The 13,160-nt window shown below is 47.3% G+C and overlaps 4 protein-coding genes across 4 annotated transcripts; 3 read left to right on the forward strand and 1 right to left on the reverse strand.

Annotated features, from left to right (window-relative positions):
* Positions 1-769: 769 nt before the first annotated feature.
* LOC113567407 lies at positions 770-1,852 on the forward strand. Its single transcript, XM_026995140.1, has 3 exons — positions 770-931; positions 998-1,572; positions 1,635-1,852. Exons 1-3 carry the CDS (start codon positions 913-915, stop codon positions 1,764-1,766), a joined length of 726 nt encoding a protein of 241 aa, XP_026850941.1. The 5' UTR covers positions 770-912; the 3' UTR covers positions 1,767-1,852.
* A 534-nt stretch (positions 1,853-2,386) lies between these two features.
* On the forward strand, positions 2,387-2,956 carry LOC6588226 (rhodanese domain-containing protein CG4456). Its single transcript, XM_002013922.2, has 3 exons — positions 2,387-2,549; positions 2,617-2,776; positions 2,833-2,956. The coding sequence occupies exons 1-3, from the start codon at positions 2,429-2,431 to the stop codon at positions 2,888-2,890; spliced, it is 339 nt and encodes a 112-aa protein (XP_002013958.1). The 5' UTR covers positions 2,387-2,428; the 3' UTR covers positions 2,891-2,956.
* On the reverse strand, positions 2,928-9,945 carry LOC6588558 (DNA polymerase theta). Its single transcript, XM_026987411.1, has 7 exons — positions 8,433-9,945; positions 7,999-8,372; positions 7,372-7,940; positions 4,593-7,308; positions 4,337-4,538; positions 3,358-4,272; positions 2,928-3,281 (listed from the first exon to the last, which is right to left on the reverse strand). Exons 1-7 carry the CDS (start codon positions 9,943-9,945, stop codon positions 2,965-2,967), a joined length of 6,606 nt encoding a protein of 2,201 aa, XP_026843212.1. The 3' UTR covers positions 2,928-2,964.
* A 474-nt stretch (positions 9,946-10,419) lies between these two features.
* On the forward strand, positions 10,420-12,867 carry LOC6588570 (kanadaptin). Its single transcript, XM_002013924.2, has 3 exons — positions 10,420-11,633; positions 11,696-11,890; positions 11,952-12,867. The coding sequence occupies exons 1-3, from the start codon at positions 10,470-10,472 to the stop codon at positions 12,723-12,725; spliced, it is 2,133 nt and encodes a 710-aa protein (XP_002013960.1). The 5' UTR covers positions 10,420-10,469; the 3' UTR covers positions 12,726-12,867.
* The last annotated feature ends 293 nt before the right edge of the window (positions 12,868-13,160 follow it).

Consider the following 13,160-nt stretch of genomic DNA (forward strand, 5'->3'; position numbering starts at 1 on the left):
ATGATAAATGCCAGAGAATTTTCCCTATTTCTGGGAGCGAAATGAGGCGGGATAAAATGTTGCAGTAGCTTTTATTGATGCCAGGCCATGCTTTATATATGCATATTTTATGGGGTCCGAAACGATTTCTCTTGGCTGTTACATGCATCTACACAAATTTTATATACCCCTATACTCCTTGACTACCGGGTATGTGGCAGTTCCACTCCAGAAAAACTAGTTCGGTTGGTGGTTCAATGGTAAATAATATTTTATGTTAAATAAATAAAATAACAGAATATTAGACATCTTACATGCTATAAAAAAAAAAAAAAAAACATTTCTAGTCAACAATTTTTAAAAAATCATTAAAAGCACTAATACGAGTATTCCATGATTTTTGTTGTGGTGTTATTCGACTAAACTTAAAGTTAGACTAGATATAAAAACGTTATGGGGAAACAGGCAGTGTGAGCGAGAGAAATATAATGTAGCATGTAGTGAGAGCGAGCTAGATAGCGCTTGGCTTTTCAGTTGAGCTGCGAGCAGAAATCATCGATGCAATTTAGCCTAGCCTAACACTAATTTTGTTTTTGCCTCTCGTCTCTAATGTCATAAATAAAAAAACAAGCAGAATTAATATATTTTAAATCGATATTTTTTCAAAAAGATAAATTTAATATTACGATTGTTACCTGATCTGGCAGCTCGTCTTGATGAAAACTATCAGTCAAAAGCCAAATCCTAATTTGTAAATCCCCAAAGAAAAACGAAAAAATTTTCAATATGTTGCTTAAATTCAAGGAAGCTTTTGAACAATTAATAGAAAAAGTACCAGGTCGCAAGGAATTGAATTTCCAGGATGTGGAGGAGATTGTGCAGAAAATATCACAAGCATTCCACGGTATAAACTCTGTTTTCCAAGGGTCCCTAATGAACTTGAAGGAAACATGTAAGCTTTTCATTCTTTTCGATCACATCCGTATCTGCATAGTGTACGTTTTAACACTTTTCTTAGGCATCAATCGCCCTGGTCATCAGGTTTTGCTTCGTCTGAAAATGCCATTCAATATTACTCCGAATGGTACATTCATATACCAAACCGGGGAAACCCTGTACTCGCTGAAAGCAAATATACGCCATCCAGCTGTAAAAAATGGATTTTGTATTCCCCAATTGATACAATCTTTGTTTAATATTGACTTGAAAAGAGCTATTGCCAGTATTGGTGAGTTCAATTCGGAGACAGGCAAGACGTACACCCTCAGTGTCACTGATGAACAATCCATGAGCATATCAAGGTTTAAAATTAAAGCAAATCCATCTGGCATAAATAGTCAGGCCCTTCATTTCCTATTTACACTCGGCTTTACATTTTTGGATGATTCTAACATCTATATGGTCGACCCAGAGTGTCCATTTCTCTTTGGGGCGACTGACGAGGACATTGTAGAGGGGGCCACGAAGCATACAGCTAAAGTGATCAAATTACTGGGACATTTAGATGTTGGCGAAGTCGAGGTCTACGGTGCTACATATATGGCTTTTAATACTTTGTTTTCGAATAGCTGTGTTATCGGTCTGACTTTTGAGGTGAGTTTTCGTGATCATGAAATGTATTTTTCTTTCCTGCCTCAACATTTTAATATTTCCAGGCTCTTAAAATATTAATTTCTGTCTTTCACAATGCCGATCGCTTGACCTTTGTGTACAACAAGCTAATGAATTTTAAGCAGTTAGACAGTGTGGATCCTGAAGAACTTATGGCCTTGTTTTTACCAGGCTAAGCCTGCGAGTTTCTCATTAAGAAAAGGCGAATATATATGATTGTCGAATAACCATACTCTAAATAAAACAATCATGCTCAGCATAAGTCTTCTATTAGTCTTGATTTGAATAATTAACCATACAGTATATAGATGTGCCACCGAACGTATCGCAAACGAACTTTCAGGACTAGATCCCAGGGTCTTCGGCTCTGGCGTTCGTCTGGCGTGTTTCCTGTGATTCTTGATCAGATGAAGTCCAGTCACATATATAATGTTTTCTCTGTTGATTGTGTACCGATTTGGCCGTTCCATAGATTCCTGTAATTGGAAAAAATATCCTTGATTCTTTAGTAAGAACTCAAAAAACCCCAGCCAGTTATATTTCCCCGATTGTTTGCAAGGATGGTTTTTCAATAGTTTTATTCAGTGAAAAATGGAAAATAAATGGCATCGAGTCACCGTGCCCAGGAGGCGGCGTTCATATGGGTATAAATAGTATATACTACATATAGTACTTGTGTTTGTGCATTTTTTTATATCAAATAAAGTCCCACTGAAAACGACTGCATTTGTTTTTCATCGATAGTTATAGCTTGAAATTAATCGGCGAACCTTTGACAAGATAAGCTTGCATTTTGGGTTTGATTTTAAATTTCGTTCATACAATTATCTGATCTGTTATGGCCACCTACGAGGAAGTAAAGGATGCCCCAAATCATCCGGATAAGTATCTGTTTGATGTGCGCAACAAGTCCGAGTTGGAGGAGACAGGTGTCTTGCCGAGCAGCATTAATATACCTCGTGAGTAGCTAGTCCAAAGATTAGTAGGGGACTTACTATAATGGACACACCTTTGTTTGATTCATAGTGCCCGAGCTGGAGAGGGCCTTGAATTTGCCAGATGATGCTTTCACAAAGACCTACGGCCGCAAGAAACCGTCGGTTGATGCGGTCATAATCTTTTCATGCAAAGCAGGTGGACGCGCTGCTCGGGCTACCAATTTGGCCCGCACCCTGGGCTTTTCCAAGTAAGTTTCAGCATGTATGTACAATCTTAAAATAAATTGTTCTAAAATAATTGCAGTGCCAAAGCGTATGCCGGATCCTGGACGGAATGGCAGGATAAGGAGGGTGGTCAATAACAACGGAAAATATAAAATTATTTACAAATTGTAAAAATAAATAATCACAACCATTTTATTACCGTATTCAGCAGCTATACGCGAAGTTCATGCATTTCGCCCCAACTCTCACCCATTTTAATCTTTACCTTCAGCGGCACGGTCAGCTTCCCTTTGCCAATGCTCTCCATGGTCAGACCCAAGAATTTGGCAATCCTCTTGGCCTTGGCTTCGGGTACCTCATAGACCAGCTCATCGTGGATGTGGAGAACCAATTGGATGGAATTCTCCTCGACACCGAGCTTCTTCCAATACCGACCGATGTTCTTATCCATATCCAAAATTGCTCTTTTGGCAATGTCGGCTGCAGAGCCTTGGATGGTTGTATTTACGGCCTGACGTTCGGCTTGCTCTAGATGGGGGTGAACAGAAAAATCAATTGTTACAATTTAACTGCACTCAATCAATGGAATCAAGGGCCCTATTACTTATTAGATTTTGTTCGCCACTATTGATGTGGTCTAGATAGCGCCTCCGACCCGTTATGGTCTCCACGTAGCCCAGTTTTCTGGCAAACTTCAAGACTTTTTCCGTATATGCTCTGATGCCTGGATAGGACTGGTGGAACTGTTCACATATTAATTGCGCCTCCGATTCTGTGCATTGAAGAGCATCGCCCAAGCTCCGCATGCCCATGCCATATACAATTCCATAGCAAATCTGTTTGGTGCCACTGCGCATTTGTTCGGTTACTTCCGCCTCGGGTATGTGGTTCCAGTGGGCAGCAATGGCCGTAAACAGGTCCTGCGGGGAATTCATCACAGACACCAGGGCCTTGTCCTGCGACAAATGCGCCAATATGCGCATCTCCAGCTGACAGAAGTCCGCCGATAGCAGACAGCGCTTCTCGTCCATGGACTTGAATACTGATCGACAGGAAATACGAACCGAATCCGGTCCCATTCGAATGTCAAAATCCTTGGCCACATTCTGCAGATTGGGCTCACTCATGGATATTCGTCCTGTGGCCGTGTGCGTTATGCTGTGGCCATGGATCCTATTCGCTTTGCAGCATCTAATCAGTGGCTGCATACCCTTGACTATTTGCATGTTCAGCTTTCGATGGTTCAGTATTAGCTCGGATATCGGCGAGCCCAGTTTCTCCAGCACTTGACGCGATGTGCTCACGCGACCATGTGGCTTCCTGTGAAGTCCCAGCACATTGGCAACGGCCTGCGTGGAGCCCAGATTGAACTTCGAGCCATGCATTTTATAGATCTTGATCTCCACCTTATTCAAGGTGTCCAGCATGTGCTTTATGAGCCTACCCATCCGTTGGTGCTTGGCCGGAAAGCCGACGCACTCCATTCTGCAGAGTACGATTTGAATAGGCATTTCCACCTCTGTAAAACAACAAATCAAAAATAAATAAGACAATAAATACAACATGTTGAACATTCCACTCGCCTCTGAAGATCTTTAGCAGCTGACCAATTCTCTCTAGATTCTCGATCTGTCCTTTGAGTATGTGCACTGTAACACAGGCCTCTATAGAGGCACGCAATTTGGGCAGGATGGCGCTGGAGCTGTCAAGCCCATGGCTGCTGTATCCGCGTCCGCTGCCGCAGAGATTGGCTAGCGCTGTGCACTCGGGAGCGAACTGTTGGCACTAGAATCAGAAATATTAATGGGCGGACGCGAATCTTGTGTTGCCGGCAGTTACCATATTTTTAAAGGAGACTGTCTTGTCCGGCTCCAACAGCCAGTGGCCCACCTTGGGATCCTCTACCTTAATGCCGATGTTTTGCAACTGAGGGACGCCATGAAGCAGCGCTTTCACCTGTTCCTTCGCATCGTGCACTAGGAGGGTGAGTTCTGGGCGATCCATCAACTTGCACAGCTCCTGCACCTTGAGCCTGGTGGGGACTTGCTGGCCCTCCTCCTCCTGCATGCACATATAATAGACAACATTGTCGGCCAGGCAAAAGGACAAGCCTGCTATGAAGCTGCTATCATCGACCTGGAAGAGGGCCTGTTTGCCGGCAACTGATTCACGCTGCTCCGCCGCAGCCAACTGGTTGATCAGCAGGTTGGCTCCGATCAAAGGCTTCGCCTTTCCCGCCTGCGATTCAAGGCCTACACTGAATCCACAACGTGAGGCAGCCAGTAGTTCCTTGAGAGCCATTTGAAACAACTGTCGATTGGCGCACATGTCGATTATTTCAATTCTGTCGAAGCTGAGCGCCGTGTCATCCGTCGTGGAGAAGCTCATGACGTGCGAAGAGTTCAGCTGAAAGGGATGCTTCATCAGAGAGTTTTCCGCGGACATATCGGACAGTTTAATAGAAGAGGCTTCATTCGAGTCCATCCCAGCAGCATTGGACATTTCGGCGAGTTCCGCACAGGAGGCCCCATTTGGTGTGTTCTTCGATGCCGAGTCTTTCGCAGTTTCGCAGGGCGTGAACAATGATCCAGAGCTCTGCGTGCTCCTTGCTGAACAGGATGCGGTCCCAGTGGAACTTAGCGATGATCTTGGGCTTTGCAGGCGCTGCGAGCGCAGAATCTGGTAGATACTCATGAGCCTGGAGGTATGCGGTGTCGTCGGATGGTTATTCATCCCTTCCTCCTCCCTCGGTTGCGAGCTGGGTATCTCATCCGCATCCGAGTTCGACGTAGGAACAGTTTGTTTACTCTCAGCGGCGGTTAGAGCAGCAGTCACCCCTGTGCTCAGCAGAAACGAATCATCGCCACTAAAGATATCCTGCTCTATGGGTACTTTTGCAGAGGGCTTTCGCTCAGACTCCATTTGAGTAGCATAAATCCCATTTACTTGTGGATTACTTCTGCTTCGAGGAGTTTGAGTCTTCCCAGCCACAGCGGACGTTTCTGCAGATGCATCCTTTGTGTGCACAGTCTCCAATTGGCCTCGTCTCTGGTTTAACTTCATAACTGCAATCCGACGGTTCTCCGCAATTTGTTTCTTCTGTAGCTCTTCGCGAACGGCCCTGCTTGTGCTGGGCTTTTCCTCATCAAACCCGGGAGAAGAAATTCTATTCTCCTTTTCGTCAGTGTGATCTACTGTCTTCCGTCGTGTTATCATCGGCGTATTGTCTATCTTTTGCAGGGGGTTCTGGTCTGACAGTATTTCTTTCAGTCGCTCATCCCCCTTTGAGATGTTGTTTTTCAAATTTGAGGCGACTGGTAGATCTACTGCTTTTTGCTCAATGTGATGTACTGTACTCCGACGTGTCATCATCCGCGCATTCACTGATCGATGTTCTACCTTTTGCAGGGGGTGCTCCGATATCTTACTTGGACACGGGGTTTTTTCGTCTGACTTTTCCGCATTTTGCACTTTTTTGGGGGGTACACGATTCAAGTTTTCTTTCATTACTGAAGGACTCACTTCCTTTGAGGTATTGTTAGATATTTGTGTATTTTTTTGAGTAGAGGTTGGTAAATCCACGGCCCTTTGCTGACGCATCATCACTTGATGATTTTCTTTTTTTTGAACGGTGTTCTCAGTGGGTACTCCCTTGGAAATATTATTCGTTTTTTGTGTATTCTTTGGAGTAAGCCAATGGGAAGCAACTGGTACTCTCTGTGCCCTTTCCTTAATGTGATCTGTGCTCTTCAAAGTATTTCCTGATGGATTATTTGTCTTTTTCGCGTAATTGCCTGCCGGTTTTTGTGGTATGTTTTTAACAGCATTAAAGTCTCTCGTGGTATCGATCTTCGTGATTTTCGGTGGCGTTATAGTCCCTTCTTTATCTGTCGACTTCCGTTTTGATTGGCGCATTTGCTGCGATTGCTCATCCTCCAATGACATGTGCAACTCGACATTCATGCCGCTATCGGCTGACTTGGGCAGTTCTCCGCTCTCTATTTGATTTTGGTTCCACTTAATGCTGTCCACACCGATCTTATGCTGCATATATTTTTGCGCCTGATCAATCAGCAACTTGGCAGCCTCAGCCACGGTCATGCCTGCCTTGCCGGTAATGAAGATATTCCTAACCATATTACGCTTGGCTGCCTCGTGGGCATTTTCGTGGTCGTGCTGCTTGGCCGAGTCAAAGCTGAGAGAGTTGTAGAGGACTTTCTCGAGGACCAGGGCATCGGCACCCGCCAATTCCACCACGGTGGTGAAGCCAGCATCATAGATGGCACGGGCTCGCTTCTGTGACAGGTCTGGCAGCTGCATAAGATCGATCAGATCAATATGTATGCCGAAGAACAGTCTGTCCTTGAACTGTTCCACAATCAGGGCGATGGTGGACCACTTCAGCGATTTGCAAAAGGCCGTCACAATGCCAGCAAAGGTTGAAGAAATTTGCTGCAGTCCCTGCAGTACGCCGCGATTGCACTTGAACTTGTGGGCCACCACATTAATGGGTGTCTCGTTGATCAGCTCTTTCAGGGCCAGAGCCGTGTAGAAGCTGCATGAATATTGAATATGGTTAGTTAATTGGCTCTCCGAAACGAATATCTAGCTGGCCCACCGCTTGTGTATCTGCATCTGCTTGTAGTCGAGCTTGCTTTGGCCCCGCATGGCCCTTATTAGGAAGGCCTCCTTGACGCCCACCAGCTCCCCCACTCTCTTCATGGCTGGGCTGAGCTTCTCCCACATGTCGAGGTAGAGCAGCCAGTCCAGATCCTGCAGCTGGTAGCACACTGAATAGGGCGTCACTAGGTACACAGCATGCAGGTCTGTGTCCAGCACAAAGGTGCGGCGCGCTTTCTGCAGCTCTGCGAAAAGAATGAGGCCATCGCCGGGCGGCATGGAAGATGCTAAGCAGGCGGCTCCTAGGTGGGTGCCCACATAGTTCGCTGTTCCCGCCTCCTCGTCCACTTGATGGCGAATGAACTCGTAGTCAATGAGAAAGTCCAGGACATCGTCGATGAAATGCGAGCTGCAGTCCTCGCCACCCTGCACCTGCTGCTCTTCGGACAGCTTGGCCATGGCCTTCTCAGCACTCAGTAGAGTGCAGTTGACGAAGCTATCGATTTCCTGCCTCGTGCTGGCCACACCAGAAGAAATCACTTCCAGGAGCGCTCGTTTTAGATGCGTCTGCAATGGGAAATTCGTGAATTTTCGTGGTTGCTCTGTCAGAAAAATCGATACATACACTTTCATCCATTTCCAGGCAAGAAGAAATGGGCTGTAGCTGCGCCTGGACAAGATCACGACCCACCCTTTGATTGGATTCCGTGCAAATCAGTATGGACTCGCCCAGCGTATCCTTTCCCGTGCGTCCAGCTCTGCCGATCATCTGGCGATATGTGAGGGAACTCATCTGGTTCTTTCCAAAGAGGGGGGACCGTATGATGACGCGACGCGCCGGCAGATTGACCCCCGAACTAAGAGTGCTTGTGGCCACGAGAACCTTCAGGGCTCCAGCCTTGAAGCAGGCCTCGACAATGTCGCGCTCTTCTGTGGTAAGCCCGGCATGGTGGAACGCGCAGGCATAGGTAACGGCCTTGGACATGGTACTATCGAGTCCTGGAAACAGAAGATTAGTACATGTTCTCCATATACAAAGACAAACGAAAAAAAACCAACCTGTGGGTATATCCCGCAGCTGCTGCTTCACATCTTCAATGGCCTCTGGATTGAGATTAGACCGAAGGCGTCGACTCAGTTCTGTGCCCGATTTGATGAGACCATGAATGGCTATGGCAAGCTGCACCGCAAGGCTCTCGCACCAGTCTCGTGATGGGCAAAATACAATGACGGAACAGCCCTCGAGCAGGGTCTCGATGCACAGCTGGGCCACATGATCCGAATCGTTGGTCAAGCATGGCACCTCTGACTGCTGGGCGATATCGCGCTGAAATTCCAGCTGATGATCATAGATTTTGGTGCCCACTTTGATCATCTCCTGCAGGGCCACTGGGCGATAGTTTGTGATGTACAGCTCGGCATCCAGCCAACGGCGCAGGAGTTCCACATTCGCCAGGGTAGCCGACATCGTGATCACTTGGATCTGGAGGGCATTCTTGCGGGACATGTACAGAATCTTGGCCAGCAAGAGCTCCAGTATGTAGCCGCGACCCTTTTCCGATATGAGATGTACCTCATCGACCACCACAGTGCCGATTACATCCAGCTTTCCCTGCTCCATAAGCTTGTTGACTATGGAATTGGCCTTTTCTATCGTGCAAATCGCGACGTCTATGCTGTCGAAGCCACCGGGTGGTGTGTAGCCCCCAAAGAAGCCTTCCACCCTATGGCCCGCGGGCGTCAGAAGATCCTGCAGGTAGAATGTCTTCTCGCGCACCACCGAGATGAAGGGCAGTATGACGAGAACCTTCTTGCCCCGCTCCAGGACCGATTTCAGGAGAAGTATTTCACTAACAAGCGTCTTGCCTGCCGATGTGGGCGCCGAATAGACCAGATTGCAATGCTCAAAGACAACGCGAGGCTTGCTGAGGCACTCGGCCTGCCAGTCGAACATTTGGACAACGCCCTTCCTCTTGTACTCGGCCAGGATACTGTGCGGAAGATTCCAGGCTGAGAGCGACTTGAGTGCTTCCACGTCGACTGGTACATTGGGCGGTACATTCACTGCCTGGCAGATACTCGCGTTTGGTGGGGTCTGCGATACCAGAAGCTGGTTCGGCGACATTTTGCTAAGATTCTGGGTTATCATTGTAGTTTCCCTGGACTTTGGAGTGCGTGACATGTCCGGGGATCCCTTGGCCGTCGTACGACTACGCAAGAGATCCACCTCCAATTGTTTGAAGGACTCCTCATCCCTTACGGGACAGAGGAAGCTGCTCTCATCTAGATTGGGCGGCTCCTCAGCTTCTTCATTCCTCTCTGAGCAGACATCTTCTGTGCACACCTGCGCTTCGAAAACAGACGAGATGTCGGCATTTTCCGGATCCCCCTGCTTCCTTTCTTCCTGATTGATCACGAACGAAAATTCGTCCTGAAAATACTCGGAATAATTTTCCCGGCTGGCGTTGCATTTCGGCTCCTTGGCTGCTGTTTCTGCTGGCGGCGCAACAACCAAATGATCTAGCTCCCGCAAGGCGCTCTCGTCGATGTCCAGTGATTGCGAGAACGCCATTAAAAGTTGACCCTTACTTTCATAAATAATTATACTATTATTATTCAAATTATTTAGCTAATAAATAAATAAATAAACAATCAAAAAAATTTAAAAAAAACACCGCGACGGTTCAATTGCGACGGTGTTGTAAAATGCCAAATATAGCAAATTTGTGGTGAGATAAATATCGATTGCAGCAGAGGTGCAAGAAATTCAAATTCAGTGACTCGATTACATCGAAAAAGTATAATATTTGGTTATTGAGATGCATTCGTTTTATCATGCATGGGCCCTTGCAGCCGAATAATAGCCTATCAACATTATGGAAGGTTATTTCAGGTAGAAATCAAATTTAGTAGTCCTCGGCGGCTTCGTCGTAGTGGTGGAAGTTTTGTACAAATAAAACATCGAATACCAGAAACTATATATCGATGCTCTGCATTGGAATGAAGTGTAGGTGCAACAGAAATCAGCTGTGCAGAAGAAAATCCAGGTAGTTGTTTACCTCCCAAAGTATACCATATTTTGCATTATTTGCAAAAATGGACGAGTTTAAGGTGCCCGCTCCGTTGCCGAAATACAAACCCACTGTGGTAGAGAATCCACTATGGCTGCAGATCGAAACCACCGAGGAGCCGGCCAATTCAAGAAATATAATACCAGCAATTTGTCCCTACAAGGTGCCCCGATGGTCTGCACCTCCACCGGCCGACCAAACTTACAAATTTGAGGTGCTCAAGTCGGGCCAGATCATTGACGAGGTGAGGCAGTTGCAGCAACAGGCTATTTGGACATTTGGGCGGCTGCCCGAGAATGATGTGTCCGCCGCGCATCCCACAATTTCACGCTTCCACGCCGTGCTACAGTACAAACCGAAGCCTTCCCACGACCACCACTACGAGGACGAGGAGCATCATTCCGAAAAGCCAGCGAAGAACGACAGGCCCGAGGGTTGGTACATCTATGACCTCGACAGCACCCATGGCACATACCTCAACAAACAGCGCGTGCCGTCCAAGGTATACATACGTATGCGTGTGGGACACATGCTCAAACTGGGCGGCAGCTCGCGTATCTACATACTGCAAGGACCCAATGCGGATGCGGAGCCAGAGTCGGAATTGTCGATTAGCGAGCTGCGAGAAAAGCGTGAACGGGAGGTGGCTGCCGCTGCGGCCGAGAAACAGCGCAAAATTGTGGAGGAGCAGGAGCGCGAACGGAACGACGGCGTCAGCTGGGGAATGGGAGAGGATGCCGACGAGGAAACCGATCTCACACATAACCCATTTGCCAGCTTCAACAACGATGACCTCTTCTTCGACGATCCCAAGAAGACACTGCGAGGATTCTTTGAGCGCGAGGGTCTAAATCTGGAGTACAAGTGCGACGAGTTATCGCAGGGATCGTTTGTCTGTCGAGTGGAGCTGCCCCTGGACGATTTCAATGGCAGGCCGATTATGATAGAAGTCAACCACAAAGGACGCAAGAAGGATTGCGTGGTGCAGTGCGCCCTGGAGGCATGTCGCACTCTGGACAAACATGGCGTGCTGCGACAGGCCAACCAAGAGGCACAAAAGCGCAAGATTTTGAAGGCCGGAGACTCTGATGACGAGGATGAGTTCTGGGATCGCACTGGGGATGTCGCCCGTAAGAAGCAGCGCAAGGCAACCGCAGGCTCCAATGGCCCCCTCACATATGAAGATTTGGTAAGTCAAACGAAGATAATTCTAAAGACAATATACTTAGCTCTGTTGCCTTTCTTTGACAGCTAAAACAGCAAACAGATCTCCTGTCAGAGTTGGGCAAGGTGGAGTTCGAGATCGCCACTTACCAGCTGAAGGAAAAACGAGCCAAGGAAGAGGCCACCAAGCAACTAAGTGCCAGCTACGATCTAGACAATTTTATGAACAGTCTCAGCGTGGATATATGGCATGTGGACAAAACGGAGATCAAAAAGCTTCGGGTTAGTAAAAAGAAATTACAGTTGATGTTTGCTTGACTGACCCTCTCTCTCTTCCCTCTAGCTGGAGCTGCAACGCATCAAAGGGGAGCAACAGAAGGTGCAACGCCTCATCCAAATAGCAAAGCCAGCATGCTTGCCCTACACTACAAGCAGTGCAACAGCCACCATCACATCGGCGTCACAGGAAGGCAACAACGGCGCTAAAAAGCAGCTGCCCATGATTGGCAAGCGGAATCAGTTTAGCAAATTCAAAGTGGTCACAGCTTTGCCCAGCTCACGGGCTACGGTGCAATCGAATGCATTTGCCCCGGATGAAGAGGAAATCGAGGAGGAAGAGGTGAAGGGAAAGCAAGCTAAACTGGCGAAGGAAATGGAAACTGTTGCAAAGCCATCGACTTTACAAAATGAGAATCTACCGGAAAGCAAGCCAACCGCCGAAGCGGCAGTGGCAGCGCCACAAGCAGCGCCAAAGCCAACAACCTCTGAGGAGGCAGTCGTACAACAAGAATACAACTTTTTGTCAACATCAGTTCTATCCGAAGTTGCCACTTTTCCTACGGAACTTTTCCTGGCTTTTCCACTGACAGAAGCGATTGATGACATTAGTACTCTAACAGCCACTACTCAGGAGGAAAGTCCAGACGATGCAGCGGCACAGAAGAAGCGACGCCAACGTGCACCGCGACAGCGCAACAACAAGCAGCGTCAGGACGTAGACATGGACATGAATGAGCTGGTCGAGCATGAGGATACCGAAAAGTACGCCAAGTGGGTGCCACCGACCAATCAAAGTGGCGACGGCATCACACATTTGAATGAGAAATTCGGCTACTAAAAAGTTTCAGTAGCGTCTAGAATTAAGTACATTGTCTATGTAAGCATTCTTTTAGAGTACTCGTAGGTATTGTAATGTTTAACAGCTTATTGATATAAATGTTGTGACCCTGTCTGGAAATGCCAATTGGCAACTAAACAGAGCGATGGCTTTAATCATCTACATAATACTCCCACGCGCGGGGCAGCACACTCTTCCAACTCCACCAAACCTTGGGAGCTTTTCAACACACTTCCACTGCTGGGGATGTTCCCCTTTGCTGGCGCTGATAAGGTACTACTGCTACCCCTGACGGCTTTCAGTCAAGTGGTGGTTTCCACGAAAATGTTCACCCAAAGAATCCAATGAAAATTCCTGCGCACATACACAAAATGAACCCGACATTCGGGGCCCCGACGACAAACGCGGGCCTCGGGCCATCGTCGTGGCCGAGAC

This window comes from Drosophila persimilis, unplaced genomic scaffold (genome assembly GCF_003286085.1).
Source record: "Drosophila persimilis strain 14011-0111.01,24,50 unplaced genomic scaffold, DperRS2 tig00000000-arrow-pilon, whole genome shotgun sequence".
Classification (NCBI taxonomy): domain Eukaryota; kingdom Metazoa; phylum Arthropoda; class Insecta; order Diptera; family Drosophilidae; genus Drosophila; species Drosophila persimilis.

Coding starts and splice junctions, on each gene's coding strand:
- LOC6588558 (XM_026987411.1), bottom strand. CDS start 9,945: ATGGCGTTCTCGCAATCACTGGACATCGACGAGAGCGCCTTGCGGGAG. Junction 8,373..8,432: donor GCTGCGGGATATACCCACAG/GTTGGTTTTTTT, acceptor TTCTGTTTCCAG/GACTCGATAGTACCATGTCC. Junction 3,282..3,357: donor TGGCGAACAAAATCTAATAA/GTAATAGGGCCC, acceptor ACCCCCATCTAG/AGCAAGCCGAACGTCAGGCC.
- LOC113567407 (XM_026995140.1), top strand. Junction 1,573..1,634: donor TTATCGGTCTGACTTTTGAG/GTGAGTTTTCGT, acceptor TAATATTTCCAG/GCTCTTAAAATATTAATTTC.
- LOC6588570 (XM_002013924.2), top strand. CDS start 10,470: ATGGACGAGTTTAAGGTGCCCGCTCCGTTGCCGAAATACAAACCCACT. Junction 11,634..11,695: donor CCCTCACATATGAAGATTTG/GTAAGTCAAACG, acceptor TTTCTTTGACAG/CTAAAACAGCAAACAGATCT. Junction 11,891..11,951: donor CGGAGATCAAAAAGCTTCGG/GTTAGTAAAAAG, acceptor TCTTCCCTCTAG/CTGGAGCTGCAACGCATCAA.
- LOC6588226 (XM_002013922.2), top strand. CDS start 2,429: ATGGCCACCTACGAGGAAGTAAAGGATGCCCCAAATCATCCGGATAAG. Junction 2,550..2,616: donor GAGCAGCATTAATATACCTC/GTGAGTAGCTAG, acceptor TTTGATTCATAG/TGCCCGAGCTGGAGAGGGCC. Junction 2,777..2,832: donor CGCACCCTGGGCTTTTCCAA/GTAAGTTTCAGC, acceptor AAATAATTGCAG/TGCCAAAGCGTATGCCGGAT.